This window comes from Sander lucioperca, chromosome 9 (genome assembly GCF_008315115.2).
Source record: "Sander lucioperca isolate FBNREF2018 chromosome 9, SLUC_FBN_1.2, whole genome shotgun sequence".
NCBI lineage: Eukaryota > Metazoa > Chordata > Actinopteri > Perciformes > Percidae > Sander > Sander lucioperca.
In genome coordinates this window covers 19,776,069-19,800,329 of record NC_050181.1, presented here as the reverse complement: position 1 = coordinate 19,800,329, position 24,261 = coordinate 19,776,069, and the positions used below count along the sequence as shown (strand labels likewise).

General features: G+C 40.7%; 2 protein-coding genes and 1 long non-coding RNA gene across 10 annotated transcripts in view; 1 reads left to right on the top strand and 2 right to left on the bottom strand.

Moving 5' to 3' along the window:
- LOC116055588 (nuclear receptor coactivator 2-like) overlaps window positions 1-18,570 on the bottom strand; it is a 59,599-nt gene extending 41,029 nt beyond the window's left edge. For 4 of the 7 annotated variants that reach the window (XM_031307604.2, XM_036005355.1, XM_036005356.1 and 1 more), the window contains exon 1: window positions 6,622-6,878. The gene's annotated coding sequence lies outside the window, so the exon portion shown is untranslated. Of the gene's footprint in view, window positions 1-6,621; window positions 6,879-9,048; window positions 9,098-18,328 lie in introns of those variants that run through there. The other 3 variants (XM_031307603.2, XM_031307606.2, XM_031307607.2) reach the window with 3 other exon arrangements.
- Window positions 18,571-20,156: 1,586 nt separating this feature from the next.
- On the top strand, window positions 20,157-20,559 carry LOC118495922. The gene is made up of 2 exons (XR_004898380.1): window positions 20,157-20,292; window positions 20,504-20,559. It is a non-coding gene; the product is annotated as an uncharacterized LOC118495922 (long non-coding RNA).
- Window positions 20,394-24,261, bottom strand: part of lactb2 (lactamase, beta 2) — a 5,688-nt gene continuing 1,820 nt past the window's right edge. Inside the window, exons 4-8 of one of the 2 annotated variants that reach the window (XR_004106350.2) lie at window positions 24,144-24,261; window positions 22,972-23,120; window positions 21,626-21,713; window positions 20,674-21,006; window positions 20,394-20,640 (exon numbers count right to left, since the gene is read on the bottom strand). The exon at window positions 24,144-24,261 is cut by the window's right edge and continues 61 nt beyond it. Coding sequence is in view for 1 of the 2 variants with exons in the window: in XM_031307617.2 (XP_031163477.1) it covers window positions 20,963-21,006; window positions 21,626-21,713; window positions 22,972-23,120; window positions 24,144-24,261 (399 nt within the window). In the remaining variant the exon portion in view is untranslated. Of the gene's footprint in view, window positions 21,007-21,625; window positions 21,714-22,971; window positions 23,121-24,143 lie in introns of both variants that reach the window. The other variant, XM_031307617.2, reaches the window with a different exon arrangement.

Below are 24,261 nucleotides of genomic sequence, written 5' to 3'. Positions count from 1 at the left end.
GGTCTTCTGCTGATTGGGTGTAGTGTTTTGAGAAACCGGTCCCTGCTTTCAACATAGTGCTTAAGCAATCGAAAAAAAACTCTAATAGGGCAATTGGACAACTTGGGTTGTCTTTCCACTTTTCCAACCATCACAACTCTAGTTTTGGTTGAAATAAACACATAATTTACCGATTTACATGTGAAAATATGTTGACTCTATACACACTAAAAGTATTGCTTTTTGAAATGGAGTCTGGTGGGTTTAGCGCTAGCGACTTCAGAGCTGTTTCTGGTTAAACAGAAAGGTCTTAAAGAGGTTTTAAAGGTCTATCTCTGTAGGGATCCTTTCCATAATGTTGTCAGACACTTAGAATAATCAAAGTCTTTCAGTGGCAAAAAAGCACTTCTAGAGGACCAAATTGACGATGTACATTTGCCCCATAGGGTTACATTGCAGCCTGGTCTGTGACTGCTGGTTACAGCGATCTTGCTTAATACTGGACCAACTTCAAGATGTTGTTCCCATCAGTCACTTAGACACAGAAACATAGGAAAATAGTGTCCACTTTGAAAAAAACGGTAGTTACCCTTTAAGGTTACTTTATCGTCTCTCATTGGAGGAAATTGTCTTGGATTCATTGGAACTGGTGCATCAAAACCAAACATCAAAATAAAAAAAACACATTACAGTAAATACCAACACATGTGAAAACATTAGCCTGAGATTTAAAAAAAACAAACAAGCAAATTAATCACAAGCCTTTGTTAAAAATTACAAAAATTGAAGGCATACATCTCAAAACATACACATCTTAGTACATAAATTCCAAGCAAACACATTAGCTGACTCAGCAAGTATTCCCAAACCATACAGGACTTCAAATAAAGTGTTTTAACTAAACTAACTCAATATAAAGAGCGCAAACATAAGTTACCAGTTCGGCTGCAAAGTAGAAGGCACTCCTGCCAACTTGGTGTAACAGCTAACCACAGGTGACTAACAGGTGAGAACACAAAGTGCTTGGTGGGTGTACAACTATTCAACACTACTTTGTGATAGGTACATTTAAATAAATAAATTTGAAATAGAGAAGTGCTTCTCTGTGTAAAATAATGTCACAAAAACCTTTTTTCTTTAAAATGACTACTGTGACAGTCCTGTGTCCAAAATGTCAGCTTTTTAGAAGTGAAGAATTATCACCTTCTTATTAGTTTGACCACACAAAGGAAATTTCGGTGTGGCATGTGAACGAGACATAAGGCCTAAACTGAAACGCTGTACTCAACCTGAAAACTATTGTTACAAACCAAAAAAGATTATTAACAATTAGCTATTTGGTTGCATGCTTATATCAATTACTATCAATTATCAGTTATCAATTATTTTGAGCTTCATTGGAAGCCTGTCTTAATATGGCTAACATCAATACGCTGGACATGGAAAAAGAGCTGCGCTAACAATTGAGGTCCCTGCATGGTAATGTCGTGTGAAAGTCCAGTCTGAAGACCACGGCTGCATTCCGTTCCACAGTGTACAGAAACGGTTCTCCCTACTCTGATCAGGGAATATCAGTTAACATCAGTACCAACCATAGACAGTTAAAGAAATGGACAACGTGACGCCGTTGTTTTCTATGGAGACCAGTGAAGTCTCTTTCCCGGTGATGGCTGAGCGTTACTGAGCAGCCTCCAACTGAGCTTGAAGACGTAAATGTGACGTGAGCAACCTGTCTGAAAGTTGGAAGTCTTCTGGTAGCTGTGCCAAGAGAAATCTCAATCATTCCCAATCTAGCAGAGACGGAGAGCGTAGGTATATGTAAGGAGATAACATAGACACAGGCTAATTATTGATCACTAAAATGATAGTTAACATTAGTAATTAAACTTAAACAGCTAATGGAAGTCAAAACTACTATGAGACAGTAAGTCTCGTGGTTATGACCCAATCGTTAGTCTATTTTTATAAAAACGTCTGCTACGGAGCCATAACGTGAGCTACAAGGTAATGGAGCCTTTTATACATTGTCGTGTTTCTTTAGAAATAAACAATGGACAAATAGAGTCTTTAAACTCTTCAGATGTGACATCAAAATGAATGGCAGTCAATGGGATGCTAACGGGAGGTGATGGCTTGATGGCAACAAAATGGCTCCATAGGAGCTACGCTTTGCGGAGGCTGGCTTACCCCCTTGGTACCAACAACACCACTTCCTCTATGCGTTACCGTAACGTAACACGTAACACCTTGGATATGTTGCTGCTACTGTGGGAATATCACTCTACTGAACTGAAATATTGAAAAAAAAACTGATAACATTACAAAACTTATTCTATTAAAATATATGTAACTTGTGAATACATGTGTTTTGATTCATTTACAAGATGTACGCTTTCGTTTTTAGCGAGGTGCAATGGTAATCTTGCGTGTGAGCTTCAGGCGAAGTGATGAACCAATGTTCAGTTCTTCCCTACACTCTTAGCAGTTCCCTTTGAACAGAGCCTGTTGCTCCCTACGGTTTGGAATCTTACTTAACAAGGCGGATTACCCGACGCAGTCCACCTCGCAGGGAACTACTAGGAGATGGGAACACACCCCATTCATCCAGCAGCATCTTCCCCCTTCACCTGTTGTCTGTAAAAAAGAACTGACTTGAACTTTGAGTTTCATTCACCAAAAATACTGAATTTGTGTTTGCTAGAGTTGGCACCATTTACTGCACAGCCGACACATCAGGATGGTTTTGAAGTTTAGCTATCTGCCGGTTAGTATCGTTTATAGCCAACTCTATGAGTATGATGCATGCCGTTTTTGGGGAACCTGAATTGTGTCTAGGAAAATGTTTTGGCATGCTTTAGTTTATTATCTGTACCTCTAAGATATGTTTAAAATCTCTTTACCTCACCAACTGAGGTAAAAAAAAGTTGCAAAGTTGATTCTCTGTCTGTTAATGATACAGTCTGTGCTGATACCTAATATTAGAGCTGAACACACACTAATGACTTAGCGGTTACTACCTACACACTAGAGACTTTTCAAATTTTACTTTCATGTCTGAAATGGTGGAGTTTGTCAGATGCTCAACCAATTTATGTCTAAAATCTAAAATGTTGTCATCATAACAACAAAGCAGTCCCCCCCCCCCTCGCCACCTGGCAGCCCGGTCCTTTTTTTAATGAATTGCTGTCAAAGTTTCCAAAGACTGCCGACACTGGTGTGCTGGAATGGAAAGCAAACGCCTTTCTGTGTGCTGTGAAGTGAGTCGCCGTAAAATTCAAGCTGTACACATTGACCCAATTATTTGCAAACCGGCCACCCCCACCCCACCGGCCCTTCTCTCAACAAATACAGACTAATTGGTATCAGAATAACGACTTAGTGGCACATCAGCACTGTTTAATTAAAAACAATGTCTACTTTTCTTTACTTTTCTTATTTTGAATGTTGTGATCATGCTTAGATTTGCTGGAGCCACAGCAAAATGAGGATGCTGTTATAACTGAATAGAAATGATCCATATTATGTGGATGATGATTCCAATTGGACATTTGTTTTCTACAATTTAATACTAAATCAATTTCAAACCTTCGTGTATACAATTCCCTTGGAAAATGAGGAAAGAGAACCAGAAGAGCACACTCACACTGCATCAATGAAAAAAATCCAAGAAAACCAGCCTTTTGATTCAAAGTTGATCTCAGTCAAGTGCAGCGCAGAAACCCCACAGCAATGATCGCCAGCATTAAAGATGGGACCAGAATCAAAAGAGACAAAGATTTGATGATTTCAAATAAACTGTTTGGAGGCTGCTCATTAGGTCTGCAAAATATATTGGATTTTTATCGCCATCGCGATATGAACTGGCACAATAAACCCATCGTGAAAGGCTGCGACATATTGCGAAAGACACTGAGATTTTTTTGTGTTAGCTGAAAGAAAATATCAGCAGAAAACTGCACTTTAAAATGTAACTCATTCCTTTCATATTCAACTCAATGTTCAATTTGTTCAATAAAAGAATGTTGGAAATGATTTCCAACAAGCAATTTGTTGTATTTTAGCAGAATACTGAAAGCAACAGAACTGAGTATACTACATGTTTAGTAATATCATCATCACAATATTAATAACATTATCACATATCCCATATTGTCCTCATGTCCAATAAGCCCTACTGCTCATTACTCTGAATGGGCAGCTCCATGTACGGGGGGAGCCCGATCGATTATAGACCGGAATCAATAACATTGAACATGCCTGCCCAGATGCTAACTCAATTATGAGTACACACGGATGCACACACAGGCACATTATGAGAAACACATCACCAATAATCTTCCATATTAAAAAAAATGCAAACCAAATGTAATTTCCCCCATGTGCACCAATTTGCACATATAAGACTAGCACTTAGTCTCTCTCAAGCACACACACAAAATGTGAAATTGTACACACTGAAAAGAAGTCAAACTAGCAGAATAGCAAACATGCCAATTACCAAGAACTGTGTACATCTGATGGAGTTAGTCCAAGGAACTTAACAACACACCCTGAGGTACTGTATACAAAAACTACTGAACCACATGTAGTGCAGGAAAACACAGCAGATCATTTGTGTCCAAAATCGGTCCAGTGGTTAAACTCTGGACTCTTGAATGTGTACTATTATCCAACATGTATATGAGAGAGAGAGAGAGAGAGAGAGAGAGAGAGAGAGAGAGAGAGAGAGAGAGAGAGAGAGAGAGAGAAGGGGGGGCTTTGTTTATCATCAGAGTGACACTGTCTATCTCTGGTCATGCTCTGTATAGCGGCTGAAGTGCTGTTCTACATACAACATTCAACAGCGGCCAAATCTGGACACAAACTCCTGAGCGTGAAGTCTTCTCAGCTCAGGTTTCATATCTATCTTCTCAGATTAGGACAATTTCATATGAAGGACAACAAGTCTCAGGGAATGAAAATGAAAGGGTTTAACCTTGTCTATAGTGGGGGTGTACAGGAACAATACAGCATCAGCTTGTTGACAAAACACTCATGATGCTTTTAACAAAGTTCGACTAATAATAAGCTAAGACAGATGGTGATTCTTTGCAATATTGTGACATATTACAGATTTATGCAGAAAAAAAATATATAGATTTCAGTTTCCCCTCAACACAATACGCCATGATAGCCTGTAATACACTGACAAGTCCAATATCAATAAAGCTTGTATCTGATATAATGACTCAACTGATGGGAGTTCAAGTTACTGAGAAGACGAGTGACAGCTTTAAAGCAACACAAAACGAAAGCAAAAACACTGCTGGAGTTTCACACAGTTCTACTGGCCTCAGGGTCAAACTGCACCTTCAACTCACTGATGGACTTATCTGCAGCTACAGCTAGTGTCAGCGCGGAAATTAACATACAGTCACAACTGAGCCACTTTCTAAAACTATCCAGTTTTTGCAGTGTGAATATGAAATAGTTCATAGCAGTAAGTTTAGAAAGAAAATGCCTTCAAAAACTTAGCTCAGTAGTTTCAACGACGACGCATATCTAGTTTGTTTAGAAGTTATCATTGGTCTGCAAGGGCACATTGTGCAATAATCATTCAAAAGCACCAAAGCATTGATTTGTTCTTGCACTATGTGCCATGTTTTCCAGATGTTGGATATCTATCTTTATTTGAAAACAAACAACATTAAATCTTATGTGATATATTATCCTGTGTAGATATCCTTGTAAGTAAACTGTAATTAACATAGATCTAACACCTTACTAACTGGGTACAGTGAAAGCTTCCAACTTCATATTTTTCTAAACTGTGAACTTGTCATCGTGAAACTCTGCATTCACCAACTGACTTTGTAAAACTGTGAAAAATGTTGCCAGTTCTATACTTAAGATTTCTCTTGACATTCGCTGCACATAGTGAACGTGCTGCTTTCTGAATGAGTGCAACAACGGTCGTTACTGAAGCAGAGCAAACGGAGTAAACAGTTGGCTGGTTAGACCTCAGGTGACAGAGCAGCTACAGGCCTGCTGACTGGGCACTATCTGTGTGTGTGTTGGGGGGAGTGGTTATGAATGACTGGTCACACACACACACACACACACACACACACACACACACACACACACACACACACACACACACACACACACACACACACACACACACACACACACACACACACAACCACAATAATACATGACAGCTCAAAGTCCAAGTCTGACTAAGAAGATAGTCTCGCATACTGTGAGCATCAAACTCATCTTGGTAATAATAGACATACAGTAAAGATAATATTATAATTAATACTACAGCTTAAGATGTTGTTCTTGTTCAAAGAAAACAGTGGCTCAACTATCTCACATGGGTGGGCCCTTACATGACTCCCAAATTGACTGACAGTGTTTCAACACAGGGCCCAACAACTTCATTTGAGTTATTAATGTTTAGCAATGCTTTTTAAGCTTCAGTTTGGTTAGTAAACACAGGAGTATTACACAAAAACAGCTATCTACAAACTCACTCAAACACTTCAATTATGAAAGTAAAGATATAGCTTAAATGTTTGCTGTTAAACCTTACAGACTGGCCCTTTAAATGTGTTACTGAGAAAAGAAAAAAGTAGGAGGCTGATGGTCACTTACCTCTGCTTTGGTTAAACCAGTCCATAACCAGTCCAGAGCCGGCTGACCATCCCATGCCGGCCAGTTGGACGCACTGGTTTTCACACTATACACACAGTCAACACAGCAGTGCACAACACACACCACTCAAACACACACACTCGTTTTGTATTTCCCCTCTTTTCTCTGCGAGATTACCTTCGTGTGTGTGTGTCATCTGCGCCTAATGACAGCTGACAAACTACATGCCACAAATCCTCTCTCTCTCTCTCTCTCCCTCTCTGTCTCCTCCCCCCATCATGTAGACACACACACACTCCTCCCTGTCTCCTCCCACATCACGCGCACACACACACACACACACTCCTCCCTGTCTCCTCCCACATCACGCACACACACACTCCTCCCACATCACACACACACACACACACACACACACACACACACACACACACACCTCCTGTTAGCCAATGTGCAGAAAAAAAACTCCCTCAAGATACTGAATGATTTACATGACCTACTGTTCTAAAACGTCGGACTTGCATTACATTTTATAGCAGTGCTATGTATAATTTCATGATGTTTTTATTATTGATTACACTGTAATTTGTGTCGCAGGTATACAAAATCATGTCATCATCATCTTAAAAACACTGTCAGCAAATGTAATACTACCTACAGCAAATGTAAAGTAAATTTAAGACATTTAATAACCTTAATTTCACGAAATTTAATTTAAGACTTTTTAAGGACCCGCGGGAACCCTGTATATGGTGACATTTAAAAAACTAAAATGCTGCATGTTTTGTGGTTGAGACTGCCATCGTTCACACATTATGCATAGTGTTGATATTGACAAAAGAAATACCTTCATACTGAGTATTGGATGGTAATATGTGGCTCATTCTAGGATATAATAATAACATACACTACATGGACAAAAGTATATGGATACCTGACCAAATATACCCATACGTGGTTGTGGCATTAATCTGCTGACATACAGTAACAGCCTCCATTCTCCTGGGAGGCTTCCCACAAAATGTTGGATCCTGGCTGTATGGATTTGCTCCACTTCCAGTTCATCCCAAATGTGTTGGATGGCGGCTGAGGTCAGGGCTCACGTTCTTCCACACCAAAGAGGAAAAAAACCTCTCTTTATGAACCTTGCTTTGTGCACGGGGGCATTGTCATGTTGAAACAAGAAAGGGTCTTTACCAAACTGTTGCCAATAAGTTGAAAGCACTGTCTAAAAGTATGTCCCATTAACATTTCCCCTCACTGGAAATAGGGGCCTAGCCCGAACCATGAAACAACTTCAGACCAAAGACAGGGGTGTTCAGTCTCGTACGTTTGGTAGACATCTACACTACCACCTTGTATATAAAAATGAAAGCAAATGAAAGTCTGTCAGAGACAGCAGAGGCAATGAGTGACAGGGAAAGACTGAGAGAAGATGAGAAAACCTGTTACTTTACATCCAGCACTCTCAAAATAAGCCTTGTCCCTGTTTGGATAATAAGCCTCATACTAAGTGAGATGGCAGAAAACACAAGTGAAAGTGAGAGTGAGAGTGAGAGTGAGTGAGTGAGTGAGTGAGTGAGTGAGTGAGTGAGTGAGTGAGTGAGAGGTAATTTTAAAAATGACAAAAGCTGTAAGCGCTGGTGGAAGCAGCTGTGCTTCACAGGCCACACACACACACACACACACACAGACACACACACACACACACAGCTAGCACATGTATTCGCACAGCTCTCTGTAGCGCACACAAACACAGAAAATGTGTCAGGCTAGCAGTCTCACTTAAACACTCACACACGCCTCTTTCTCACACACACACACACACACACACACACACACACACACACACACTGCAGTTACAGGGAACCAGTTTTTAAGCTTCACTGTATAAACCCTGTCAGGGTTTCTCAACCTTTGATCTGCCTGTGGTCACATTTAGTTCTAAAGTTCTCTTAACCCCACCTCTTCTACCTCGGATTATCATATTTCTATGTGACACCACACTAATTTTAAAAATTCCCAATCACATAGGTTGATGAGCCCTGTGGTGCTGTGCAGTAAAACATTGCATTTTGTATATATGCTATAATGTAAGATGCCATGTGAAACTGAATGTTGCATATTATACTCTACTTCAAAAAACATCTAGACAGATTCTGTAGAAATTAATGATTTATTTTCCACAAATTAAGTGTTCCCATGTGGGGGGTCACGACCCTTAAGTTGGGACATGCAGAACACCAACATTGCCTCATTCATTTTATCTTAGGCCTAAGAAATAAAATGGTAAACTAAGACCAGAGAATGGTAGTTTTGGAGTGCCGCTTCCCCAGGTTATATGCATTTGGTTAGGATACATAAAAGCAAAGAATATATATTAAAATGGCAAAAAAAAAAATATTTATCATAATTAAATGGTCTTACCTCATATGCAAAGCATCCTAGGTAAACATGCATCCTCTTTCAGTCCTCTCTGTAAGACACATAAAACAAGAATAATGATTAATATGTTAAAAGGGGATTTTGTCAGAAGATGTAAATGTGAAGATGGGTTTCGAATTCTGCATTCCCAGATTGTAATGCAAGCTTTCTGTTCTTTAGGGTTAGGGTTAGTTATCGGTTATTTTCTCACAAACTGTTTTCACAGGCTGAGTAGTACTTTCCGAGACCAGTAATCTCACTTTGATAGTAGACTTTAGACTATAATACTGAATGGATTCATGCAGATAATAATGAAATGCTCAAGTGTATGAATAATGTTCAGTTTCCAGGGTTTGGTGAGCCGTAATCTATCACTGCACAACAGGAGTCGGCCCGTCATCGAGTACAACTAGGCGTCATACACCCAGGATCAAATGTATGTAAGTGTGTGTTTGATATGCTGTTGTGTTTTTACAGTGTACAATAATTTAGCAGAATTTCACCTTAAACACCACCCACTGGTTATGCTGGAAGTCCCAGTCTTGCCCACAATAACAAGAGAACCTGCTGCGTTTCCCAGACACTGACCCTGCCTGGGAGGACCATTCAGAGAGTTCTCAGTGCCTTTTTCACACTGTGAGGCTGACCCGGGCCAGTATGGTGCTGGTCCAGGTTCATCCAGTTCCCACTGGCTTCGGTTCACGTTCACAAACATTCTATTTCAGAAAACAATTTCTCTCACTTTCCTTGAACAGCTGAGCTGATGCAGAAACCTGCTTGAATCCCTGTAGTGTAAGAAGCCTTTTACAGTATAATCAACTTTTATTCTCATGTTGTTCATATTTACATTGTCTCCACTGACAAGTCAGATCAAATGTCCTGTTGCTGTGCCCTTGAGCAAAGACACTGAAAGACTCAACCTGCTCACCAGATGTCAGTCACTCTGTGTCACCTCACCTTATCTTATGTAATCGGTTGAAAAGTCATTCTTTCAGGAAATATCGCACATCACAAGTTCTCCTCAGTGAATCACATCCTCTCTCCCACGTCTTCTTCCCTCTTCATCTGATACAAACTGATACTGTTTTGTGAGAAAGGTTACTATGACTTTGACCCTTCTTACTGCTATTTCTGGTTTGTATTTCGCTAAAACTCATACATTAGTTAAGTCTTCACCTAAATGCCTTATCCTGAAATCTTACAATATCAAGGATGGTCCTTTCTACGCAGTCAAAAGGACTAGAAATGTACCACATTTATTTATTATTCATTATATTCAGGGTCATGTCGCAAGAGCCACACCAAAACTTCTTTCTTGAGCCAGAGCCTGACGGGCAACACACACGTTTTAATCATTTTCCACCAAATTGAATGTGCACATTTTCAGGGAGCATTTTTTTATTTTTTATTTTATTATTTTCGGCCTTTATTTGACAGGACAGCTGAAGACATGAAAGGGGAGAGAGAGGGGGAATGACACGCAGCAAAGGGCTGCAGGTCAGAGTCGATTCCGTGGCCCGCTACGTCAAGGAGTAGACCTCAACATATGGGCACCTGCTCTACCAACTGAGCTATCTGGGAGCCCTTCAGGGAGCATTTTGACAAAAAAAAAAAAAAAACAGGCCACAACATGTCTGCCCCATGGTTTGTTGTTTTTCTACAGGGATTCTACCAAGGCATAACAGTCAGTTTGATAATGATACACTGATGTTTAAAATGCAAAGTGTGTGTGTGTGTGTGTGTGTGTGTGTGTGTGTGTGTGTGTGTAAGGGTTAATGTAATCGAGAGGACCAAATGTAAAATAGTAAAAAAGAAGAAGTGAGTTTTTTTGGTCAGCAGCCAAATCTGAGACATCTGCTGGCTCTTCCCCCTGGTGTGTGTGTGTATGTGTGCATGTGTGCATGTGTGCATGTGTGCATGTGTTAGAGAGCTGCCTTCCCAGGCAGTTGGACACAGTGGACTCGAACTACACTTAAACATGCACCTGCCACCACTGAGAGATAGTTGCATATGTGTACATGTGTCTGTGTGCGTTTGTGCGTATGTGTGTGTGTGTGTGTGTGTGTGTGTGTGTGTGTGTGTGTGTGTGTGTGTGTGTGTGTGTGTGTGTGTGTGAGAGAGAGAGGGGTGGACAGCTGATCTCTACCCAACTGCTATGTTAATTGCCCAAGCACACATGCAAGTCCAATGTTTTTCCTGCACACACAATGACAGACAGTGTGGCTGTGTGATTCAGCTCAGTTTGTGCATTTGAAAGTTGTGCAAAGCAGTAAGTTGTAACAGTGATTTAGTTTTTTCAACAATAATTCCAGGAAAGAGAGGTTCTTTCTTTGGATCTTCTATTTTCCCAGGACTTGAATATTCTTCAGATAGTGAGATGTGGTTAAAAGCTCTGGAAAAAGCTTTAGATAAGATTATTTTGTCCAAAAAGTTGTGTTTCCTGATGAAAGAAGACACAGCTCTCCAAAGAACCTTTCACTGTAGACAGCTCAGAATGGGCTTCTGGAGATCGACAGTTAAAACTGAAAAAGGGGGGAGGGATGCAAATAACTCTGTCAAACACACACACACACACACACACACACACACACACACACACACACAGACATTTAAAAAGGAGCAGAAATATAAAGAGCGCTATTTCTTATTGTATTATAGTGAAAGATACTTGTTACCACATGTACTGCTTTACTTTGTCTGGAGTTGTGCTTAACTTTTAAGATGAGTTTTTTACATTTAATATGTAAGTAGTTTACGGTTGTCTACAAAATCAAAAGAAAAGTGACCACTCTCTTAGTTTGATTTGATGCTCTGTTGACCAGAGGGACATCACAGAATGGGAATGTGTCCTCAACAAAAACAGTGGGCTCAATACTGTAAAGGCATGTTGTTTATTTATTTTATATCTATAGTGTAATTAAACCTCTGGTATCTTCTGGCTTAAGTCAGTATGTACTTCCGAAATGGGAAAATATATCGTGATCACATTTTTTGCCATATAGCCCAGCCCTAAAACAAATACATTTTGTTTTGAAGAATAAATAATAAGTCCTTAGGCGTAGTGGACTTCCACCCGCCTTTATTTTAACCTGAGGGAGGAAAAACCCACACACACATATTTACACATACACAGCCATAATAATGGTTCATGTTGGAGAGCTAATTTGGTTGTTAGTGATGGAGAGTTCACTGGTAATTATTTGCATATGAGGCATTGTGACACACACACACACACACACACACACACACACACACACACACACACACACACACACGGGTAAGAGAACTACACAACAGAAAGTCAATGAGAGACACAGAGAGATGGCCTACTTCCTGGCTGTGATTAATTTGCGTTACTAAGCAGCTCTATGGTAACACAGAGAACCACGGCTACACTTAGCTCACAGCTGCTTTACTGTACCACCACATAACAGAGGTTGATCACAGTCTCATAATCCCGGCCAGAATCAAAAAGTCCATCACCATGCACAAACCACACTGCACTTTTCCAAAGGATGCTCCATCTGCAAAACAACCCAGCAGTGATTCTAGTTTATGGTGACAGGGGTTTAATTCATTTCCCATCACAATGCTCATAAATGCATTTACTGTACATGCATTACATTAGAGAATATGAATGGATGTCCCATATGCCATTCTTAGCTGTCACCATGTCAATAATCTCGCATTGCCAGACCTTCCTCCACAGCGCTGCGAAGGAGGGTCTGGCTAGTCCACACAGCATTCTGGGATGGGAACGTGTTCTGGTTTATTGGCATTTCTTTAAACCAATCACAATCGTCTTGGGTGGCGCTAAGCTCCGGACACATAGCCTCGGGGAGGAACATGTGTACGTTCAAAAGTAGTTTTAGTGGTGCAACAGAAAACTCAGATTGGACAGATAGTCTAGCTAGCTGTCTGGATTTACCCTGCAGAGATCTGAGGAGCAGTTAACCATAGTCCTCACAAATCCACCGGAGGTTAGAACGCCAACACAGAGACAGAGGAAGGTGACGGACACCTGGCGGCACCTGAACAATCCCGAAGTAGAACGTCGTGGATATAGACTATCATGTCAATAAATGATCTCTGCCTTGGTTGTCTCCAGGCTACACGTTAGCGAGCGTACACAGGTGTCTTGTGGACACGTTTACATGACTGTTTTTTTATACTTGGTTGGAGGTACAAGAAAGCAGTGGTACGTTTCGCAACGTTTAAGAAATCAGTAAACGGAAATCAATTTCACTCCAGTGACAGTGTAAACAAATCCCAACATCCACGAAAGAAAGATTTCGTTGATTTATCAACGTGAATGGACAGGACAATGGTGAGATGGAAAACAATATTAAGTGCCTTGAAGTGGAATTTTTCCTATGCTCTGCTGGAAGATCACATGTGGCAGTACTCCCAAACTTTCCCACAGTATGTTGGATCAACTAATCATCTTGCATGACACAGGTTCGCACTACGTGCTGCTCAGATTTGGAAGGAGTGGGCTTTGTCATACTCTGACTCCTGAAAATAAGAGTCATTCAGAGATTAGTCTGGCTTCGGCTAATGGCTGGTTTTTTTTACCACCGTCCTTTATCCTTAAACGTCTCACAGCATGCTGCACCCTTCTGCCACATACTGTATGTGTGATGCTGCATCAATTTGAATGTGGAAAAAGTTGTCTGCAGATTGAAGTTTACAAGCTTCAAGAGTACTTCCTAATCCAACAAATTGAATAATTTATGAAGAAACAGCTATAGTGATTCTGCCTACAATGTGAAATTGGATCAGACTGAATATTGGATTATTAAAATTAAGCATTATTATGAATTTTGGCTGCAATAACCACAAGAATACTACTGACTGCTCAGTCTCCTCGCTGTTATCTTAGCAACAGCGTCTTGACGCCAAAAAGCGGTTATGACCATCCCAATTAGCTCTGGCCACGGCCTACGTTTGTTCTGCAAAAGCTTGTTATGCTATTAGCTTGTATTATCCAGCTGGAGGCCTGTGGACTTTCTCTAACTCAGCTCTGCTGTCACAGTGCAGGAGAATCACAGCCGCCGTCAGCTCTAGCTAACCAAATTAGCACTTGTTATGCAACCTGCTAGACTTGGCTCACAGGTCGGCTGCTTCAACCCTGCACAGCTTTCATTACAGTTTGCACATAGGAAGGCCCTGTGGACTGCTGCAAAGCTGTTTGTTTTAACTTATTAAAGCACTTTAGGTCTGATATGTAACAGAAGTTTAATATTATGCTGCCTTTCAGAGATTTTGTCAATTTCAGAAACTCAAACTTTCTTTAACAGCTCTGAGAGTCAGAATTCAAAGCGGGAATCTAAAGTCAAGGGAAGTTTCTGAAATAAGTTGTAATATATCACATTTACATGGTGGCATACAGTGTCCATCGTTGTTGACCTGTAAATTCATATTGGCCAATAGAAACGGTGCTGTCTTGATGCTATGATATATAATACTGCACTGCTAGTCTACACACTGTGCTATGACCAAGACATATTCCCTGCACATTTGATCAAAGTGGTGATATATCTTAAGTGAGTGCATACACCTTTGTAAGTGTAGCTACTGTATATGTCAGCTGCATCACCCTGCCTAGTATGTTAGCAGTTATATCAGTGCTGCTGCTGTTTTTGAAGTGTGAGTATAATATAATATAATCATTAAAATATTCAAATTACAAAAATAAAAGTGCTGTGTATAGAATAGCTGTTGTGGTGTTTGTCAGCCCCAAGTTGAGCCTCTCATGTAATCAAGATTTTGAGTTAATGATTACATTTGAGTCACAAAAATATTGCGGTTTAGACTTAAAGCAATTTACTGTTTCTGAAGAATATTACAGTAATTATGGTGTTCAGGCACTACAGGAGGCTTCCAGAGGAATCATGACATGGGTGTGTGTGTGTGTGTGTGTGTGTGTGTGTGTGTGTGTGTGTGTGTGTGTGATAAGTTGGTGAGAAGAGCCAGACATAAACAAACACAGTTGAGTTTAGCACAGACTTACACATACACACCTTGTTAAATAACAGTAAATGGGAGATGGCAGATAAACTAGTAGAGTGGGAATCAGGAACCAAAAATGAAATCTATTTGACGGATTGAAGGATTTAATGATGATGGTTTTAAAAATGAGCATTTCTGTTTCTTTAGCATTTGCTTGCTGAGGATAAGACCTGGTAGAAAACATGCTATGGAGACTGCACAGTCAAGCCTCCCCCCCCTCCCCCTCCCCCTCCTCCTGCTGCTGTTGTCATTGGTCAGGGAATTATCTGAGCCATCACGTGGTTTAATGAACTCAAGCCACTAAGGAGCCCTCACTGGGCAAGCTACCAACCTAAGATCATGGTCTTATACATTCCTGCACTCTTGCTGCAGGTAGTTTTGGCATTGAAATGGTATTGAAGCATACTGATATTTAACCAGACAAATCATTATTGTTATGGGTTATGTTTAAGCTAACCAGGCTCGTTACCCGATAAAACACCAGTGGTAAAAGGTTAACTTAGCCCGTAACACTAATCCCCTGGCCTCCTTGTCCCATGTGTCACGTTTAACGTGAGGATGAGACTAACGTGCCTGAGTGAGTGTAGGTCTTCCCTAATTCTAAAAGGGGTTGTGCGTTGTCTCTCTCTGGGCATGGCCAGCACCAGCGTTTTCTCGTTGTGTTCGTTCAGGTTGTTGGTGTAAAGGTGTATTTACAAAAGACTGTTGGTGGGAAAACAAGAAAGCAAAGTCTTTCACGTTCAAACAGTCTTTCTCCCGTTGGGTTTCCTCAGTGTGTCTGTGGCGTGCGTTGGTCCCGCTTGAGGCCCTCCGAATCTTTCCTCAAACTTGTCAATGAATCTCCATCATCACCCCCCCATGAATCTCTGTCACACATACACATCAGGATTATCAAGCCTTTCCCATCAGCTTACTACGCAAAAGACATTAAACTGGTCTCATAACAACACACGGCTACTCTAAAGATAAGGTCCTAACATTATCCTGGTGCATTACAGCAGAGTTGACAAAATTGTAATAAAGCAGGAACAAAACGTTTATCGGTGTTTTAAGCCCCCAACATACTAGGATTAGGCAATGGTTATGGTTAGAGTTATGGTTAAGGTTAGGGTTAGGTGCCTTGAAGTCAACGGTCACAGCGCTGCCTGGAAGGAGACGTTGCGGGCTTAAAACACCATCAAGCTAACAAAACCACAATAGAAACAAATCTGAGATCCTCAAACATAAAGAACAAGCATGCACAATGTGTGTATCAAGATACTGAACTGTGCAGATGCACAAACAGCATGAAAACACCCTTGATCTTTTAAGCAGAAAAAGGCAAAACAGACTGTAGAAACTATCTCTCAGAGACGGGGGATAAGCACAGAACCTGGTAACCTGGTGTACATGTTGCAATCCTTTTCAAAGTTCACTTTGGGGTGCAGGAAAAAGCAAATAAGCTTAAAAGAGGCAAAAAAAAAAAATCATGGTTCCAGCCCTCAAAGATAACATATCCAGAGGAGTCAGATGGTACCTATCAGGTAGGCAAACTTACAGGTTCTCTACAATAACATACCAGCACAACAGCAAACACAGACAAACCTGCACAGCAGCAAATATGGACAAATTCCTGAACAATGGATAATAGCTACTGTACCTGACTGTTACACAATAAGGTTTAACCTGTGCTGTATTTCTATTCAGTATAAACTTGTGCAGCACATTAAATCACAGCCCTGCAGCTGACACCCCATGCAGGCTTTCTACAGATTATCAACAGCTTTGTCAACCATAGCGAACCAAAGACTCTGGGCTCCTTTAAGAAAGACTTGAATGACATAATTGATAGAAATGCATTTTATGTCAATTGTTGTCCAGCCACATCTCTGCAATGTATATTTTTCTCAGCATACTGTGTTCAAGCAATTTTCCCCCATTGGGATAGGAAATCACGCTTCATTTCAAAAAGTTACATTTTTTCAGGATACATTTTACATTTTTCACTGGATGTTTACAATTTTACTTAATAAATAATATTATAGGGATAAGCGTATAAAACAGGCCTCTTCATATCTGCCAACAACGATAAACTGTGTCGAGTTGACACAAATGAACAGAATCAGAACCGGAACTATTAAAGTATTAAAAAATAAAAACAGCTACAATACCAAAAACACTCGCGTCAGATATAGTAATACATACTGGGATTACAAATACAGGTGTCTTGCCTACAACTAGCCTACTAGGTACGCATCTGGCTGTAACTCTGTAAATGGGGTTACCTCAATAAACAGTCCTGTGATAGCTTACTACATTTGATTTGAAAATGATTATGACAGCTTTAACACAATAACATGCTACATGACAAACTATCAATCAATCCGCAATTTAATATAATGTATGAGTAAATGTAAGTAATTAACATAAATTGGAATAAAAAATCAATTGGTGTTTTATTTTGAAACAAAAAACGGGACTATACTTTTTATTCCACTTGACGCTTGAGTTGGTTGAGGAAGTCCGAGCAATATGAACCACCGGGAATAAGTCAAACATTTCACAATCAAACTACTATATTTATCATAGTCACAAAAACACCTCGAAAATCAACCAATGCTTAAATGTTGGGGTCGTGAAATTCTACTGTGACAACAGCAGCTTGTAGCTGAACGTCCACGGCTTAGCTCGCAGTTGTCGCTGTTGATAAGGAAGGGCTTTTAACAGCTAACTGTTAAAGTTAAACAGCAAAGTCCCGTTTGGGGGATTTGTGCAGATACCACACAATGTTTGAACACGTTAGACAAACACCAGCATATCAGCGTTTACTTTATTCACCAAAAGACTTGAGACCTGACAGCGGATTTGGAAGAGGCACAGTTTTATCCGTCTATTTAGCGATAATTTCGCCTAAAAACCAGGTTCGGTAGCCTACTGATAGCTGTCAGTCACTAAACCCAACCGACAAGTCTCCATGTTTACACTCGCTAATAACAGTTCTTTAAAGAGGCTTAGACACTGCACGGTAAATACCGCTCGATTCTAACATTTCCCGGGTACAACTGACGTTAGTTAACCCTATAATATATTTTCATAACACCATACAAATGTCATAACGGTAATGTCGCGGCGTTATTGAGAGGAAATGTGAACCATAAAGTATGATAACCTTGGTAGAAACTGATCCAGACACTTTACACAAGCCTCTTCAGGAATATTATCTCTATTTTTGGGGGGGTGGGATAGCAGGAATAGTGGGGGGAGGGTGTCAAGAGAATGACAGGAAACTTACCTGAGAGTTGAGAAGCCATAGGTACGTGCAGTCCGGGTGTCTCTCGCTGTTGTCGGTGAGGTATCGGTCAGCGCCAGCCAGGAGCGGCAGCGGCAGCGGCAGCGGCGTCCAGGGCCGAGGCCGCCATGTTCCTCTGGCTCAGAGGCTCAGAGGCTCCTCGGCTGTTTATCTTTACCAGTAGACCCCCTCCCTTCCTCTCCATCACCACCACCTCCACTCATCTCATTACCACAGCACAGAGCTGGGTGTCTCTCTACCATTCTCTCTCCACCACACACACACACGCACACACACACACACACACACACACACACACACACACACACACACACACACACACACACACACACACACACACACACACACACACACACACACACAGCTCTTTTACCTAACCTAAAATACTGTGTTTGTTTTTCATTTGTGAAATACTTTAAAAGAAAATCAATTGATGATTTTGAAACTGAAACGTTAGGCCACATATATAGAATGGATGTTGTTCTCAATAGTTAATTACTCTATTATTTTTATTGCAGTGCTTTTTCACTAATTGTGGCCATGTGTTTTTAAGGCACCCTGAAAATAAAAAAAAACATGATTTACATAATGTCTGCGCTGCATGATACATGCACTGTAGTTCTTTACTGTTAAGTGGTGATGTTGAAAAGCCTACAGAAAAGGCTCTTCCTGTATTTATGGCATCAGAGCTGTTAGTCAATATGAAAACGACACTGGTCAAATGTTCATGCAGTAGGTCTGATTATTACTCATAATTCTGGGTCATCGAGATGATTTGGTGGAGAACATGCAGCTGTTCAATGCTGTTTTTTATTTCATGAGTTTCATAGTTGATATATAACTATTACCATGAGTTATCCCCCTCAGGATGATCTAATCATTATCACAAATACACAATTATTCTCATTCATGACCAGAAAGAAATACAACAGCAAATAACAGTAAAATGTTGTAGGCCATTCAATATTTTTCAACAATCTTTTCCATCACACATTCTTTACATTTATTTTTTAACAAATCAAAAATAGTTGTAATGTCTGTTGTAATGTATGTTGCATTATGTGTGTAAATTATCCTAATTTACTCTTCATGTTGTGCCCCACTACATATATTAGCAGAGACTGCCCCCTAGTGACTAAATGAAAACGTTTGCAGCATTTCTAGAACAAGGTCTTAATTATAAAGACTGAAAACAGACAAAGAGAGATTACATGAAAGTTTTAAGAAGGGGTACAGCAGAAGAAAAAAATAAATCCAAATGGTGGTCTGGACAGAAATATATATCATCATGTAAAGACATCTGTCAGTCAACAGTTGGATTTTATTTTTGGACTCTACTCTCAGCTGGGTTTCTTTATCCTAGTGGCCTTTCTTTACCCCACCCCACTGTACCTTCTGGGGTCTGTTAATTAAGTTTGGCAGACTTAATGTTAATAACTACCACCTCTTAATTCATATGTCTTATGCCCCGGTAAACAGTTATTCTTTAGGTAAAGGACATCCATCAGTTGCCAAAGTCCTACAAAGGCTACAGATATTAAATGCAATCAGAGGAAGGATGAGAGGAAGAGGAGGAAAAAAGACAGGGTTGTGTACCAAACTCCACTGATAAAATGGTCATTTCACTAATCAAATAGCTATTTAGGATTATGTTCTTTTTTAAATTAATTTTTTAACATTATTTTTATGGGCATTTCCACCTTTAATGATAGGACAGCTCAGACGTAAAAGGGGAGGGCGGGGGGGGACATGCAGAAAACCATCACAGGTCAGACTCGAACCTCGACTTCTGCATCGAGGAATAAACCACCACATATGTGTGCCTGCGCTACCAACTGAGCTAACCGGCCACTAGGACTGTGTTCTACATGGTTAGGGTTATGGCCAGGGCCACAGCCTTAGTTAGGCTGCTAATGAAAGCAAATGCAGCTAAATTAGTCTCTTTCGTTTTTTTTTTTCAAGCATTTTTTGCCTTTATTTTTGACAGGAGAGCTGAAGACATGAAAGGGGAGGGGGGGGGGATGACACACAGCAAAGGGCCACAGGTCGGAGTCGAACCTGGCCCGCTGCGTCGAGGAGTAAACCTCTATATATGGGCGCCCGTTCTACCAACTGAGCTATCTGGGCGCCCATCAGCTAAATTAGTTTCAAGTCAAGAAAAGTGTTGGCTAAGTTACTAAACTGGGAGGAAAAAGCCTCGTAGAAGGAAGAAGGAAAATAAGACAATGTAATTCAGGCAGATGGGAGCACAGTCGCACACTAATCACATTCTAGGACGGGGCTACTTTTCCATTCTGCCACAGGCAAAATTCTGCTGACCTTCAGACAAATATTGGGCTTGTAAGACTTTGACACAGGCTGCAGCTCAGTCCTCAAGAGTGTGATTGTTGGTCTTGTTCCATTTGCTCTGAGTCAGGAAACATCCAAGGCAACATGTGTGACCATCAATAACATATCTTGTCAATCAGCAGATCTAAGGCATTCGACCCTAAACATTATGCTAAAACGTGATCATTTTCGATTGAAAGATTATTATATTATCTGTCGACTAGACGGATTTCATCATCCTTGCCAAATGGTCAATGAGAGTTGATTTCTTCACGGTGTCTGTGGACATCACAGGTTACTCTTCCATTTGACGTTCTGTGAAGATTCATTCACTGAGGGGCAAAAATAGTGAGTGAGTGCAAAGCCTAATTGTGTAAATCCAACAACACAAGCAATTTGGTTGAGTTGAATTACTGATGCTCTAAAACAGTGGTTCCCAACCTTTTTTCCTTGGCGCCCCCCCACTTATGTCTAAGAAAAGCTGAGCCCCCCCTCCGAAACCGAAGTTGAGGTAACTTTCCCTTACTTTCTTTTTTGATACAGAGGAGTTATCAGCACTTTTACGTTTCTCCGACATGTTTCGTTCATAAAATAGTGATGCCGTGGCGGGATGATAGCAGCTAGCAGCTGACCTGATGACAGCAAGGTCCCAGGTTAAGAGGTCCCGGAGGTCTGGCCTACTAAGTAGCCTGCCTACAAGTTTAAGCGAGAACAAAAATATATAGTTTTTATACAGACTTTTGTATACATTATATATTCTAGTATATTATCATAATTTGTTTAACATGTGCAAATATGTTTTTTTTTTACCTCAACCTCAAACCAGATAAAGACTCGCGCCCCCCCTGTGATCTTTGCCGCCCCCCTTAGGGGTCCCCGGACCCCAGGTTGGGAACCACTGCTCTAAAATTCTCCCAGAATTTTTTGCAGCGGTAGTATGAGATGACGTACCCAGGGTGATCTTGCCGTCTTTCTCCAGTTTCTTTAAGTGATGGACTAGGTTCACATTAGCCGCTTGATGCAGGTATTCAGGAGTGTCCTGGGAGAGAAGCAGTGGGAAGCAAGCACAGCATTTGACTATGATCACCTCCAGGGTCCAAAATTAGCACCTTCAACTAGCCAAATGCTGGTAGAATATGGAAGTGGCTGGTAGATTTGCCTCACTTACCAGCCCAAAAAAACAATGGAAATCTGGCTGGTGAAATTTGAACATTCACTAGCCATTTGGCTGATGGATGAAAAAGTTAATGTGGAACCCTGATCACCTCCATGTGCACAGACGGGTAACTTGTGTGATTACTTGCCGGCTTATTTTCAGGTCACTTCCATAGACTTATCCTTGTTTTGGTTTCATTATGATATATGTTTACTTGGTATATTGAGGAACTTGCTAATTGCATCTTTAGCCTGCCTCTCTTAGTTATGCTATTATAACTTCAGACTGCTGCTGGGGAACTTCCTTCCTTCCAAGGACACAATGAGCTGCTCCCTCTTCTCTCTTTTCACTTGTCCCCTTTTGTGTGCATCTTAGTCCCAGAAATGCCTGTTACTAACCTAGCTCTGGGGAGTTTTCTCCCCGGAGTCCCTATGCTTCTTCTTCACCCAGAATATCGCCTTGGAATAGGGTGGCACCTACACCGGGGTCCTGGGTGCAGCTGACGCTATGGACTTACTACACCCTGCTACGCTCTGCGATTCCCTGCAGTGTCCGACTGCGTCCTGTTGTGTCCAACCACGTCCACCCAGGCTGCTGTGCCACACTACACCCCGTAACGCCCTGCTGTGCCCTACTATGACATGAACTACTACGACTACCACTGTGGCCACTGTTCCACTATCTTTATTATGACTATTATTGCCACTGTTCATCACACCCCCAACCGGTGCCGTCAGACACCGCCTACCAAGAGTCTGGGTCTGTCCCAGGTTTCTTCCTAACAACAAAGGGAGTTTTTCCTCGCCACTGTCGCAATAGCTACTGCTAATGCTTGCTCTTGAGGCAACCACTGTAATAGTTGGGGCTTCGTAAACTACAGAGTTTGGTCTAGACCTACTCTATCTGTAAAGTGTCTCGAGATAACTCTTGTTATGATTTGATACTAGAAATAAAATTAAAAAAAAATCTAGTGTGGATACCACTGAACAAGCTTATCCTAGCTGCAGAGACTATGTTTTACAACAGTCCAAATATGGCTAAGGTGTACTATACTGCTGGTGTCAGCTTCACAACTCACATCAGTCAGCCCTTGACTACAGACTGGAGAACTTATCAAAGTACCAGACGGTTTAGTCCTGACCTTGTAGACCATCTTGACGAGCTCCATTGAGGAGAAAGGCTTCCCTGCTCCATCCTGAATGGCAGCCAGGATCTGCTGCTCTCTTTGGTCCCGGTGGCTGATGTAGTGTCTGATCCTAGAGCCAGCATCCTGAACCACAGGGCCGTGACCTGCACAGAGAACAGTGATCCTCTGGTGGGACATGTGACGATGTCTGAAGGTTAAAATGTTCAGCCTGCTGGTTAACCAGCATGTCCCTCTGCTATTTCATTCTGGCTCTGAGCTCGTCCAGCTTGTTAACTTATGATCATTACTCATGATTTTTATCAAAAATATCACTGTAAAAAAAAAATTTTGTGGAAGCACCCCGACAATATCGTCGCAATATCGACATCGAGGTATTTGGTCAAGAATATTGTGATATTTGATTTTTTTTTCATATCGCACAGCACTAATTTAATCTTCATCTAAAATAAAGTGACTGCAGAAGCTTCTTCTTTTGGTTTGTCGGTTGGATTGACAGGAGGAACAACAGCTAATTGTTATGTGTTATTATTTTGGAGAAAAAAAAGATAGAAATCAAAGAAGCTAAATTGGTAGCACTGAAATGATTAGAAGTGATCAACAGAAAATAAATGGACAACAGGGATGCACATATGAGGAAAATATGTGATAACATTGTTGAATATCGCGATAACTATATTACTTTTGATAAATAAACAGATATTAAAGTGTGCTCAGTTCTGCAGTTCTGCTGCTTTCAGTATTCTGTTAAAATACAACAAAATGCTTGTTGAATTTAAAACTAATGAAAGGAAATCATTTCCAACATTCTTTTATTGAACAAATTGAACATTGATTTTAATATAAAAGGCAGCACTAAAAAAGAATAACAGTTACATTATAAAGTGCAGTTTTCTACTGATATTTTCTTTCAACTAACAAAGAAATCTCTGAGTGTCTTTCGCGATATGGTTATTGTGCCAGTTGAAATCGCGATGACGATTTAAAAAAACGATATATTGTGCAGCCCTAATGGACAACAACTTAGATAATTGACAAATCGTTAAGATGATCTTTCAAGCAAAAATGCCAAATATTTGCTGGTTGCACCTTCTCAAATGTGAGGATTTCTTGGTTTGATAGCAGTGATATCATCAATGTAGCACACATAGCGGTGTGTGCTGACCTACCAGGGTAGATGATGTCAGCCTCGGAGTCCAGCAGGATCTTCAGAGACTTCATGTAGTCGTAGAGATCCTCGAACATGGCTGTGCCTTCGCCCAGGATGCAGTCTCCAGAGAAGAGCAC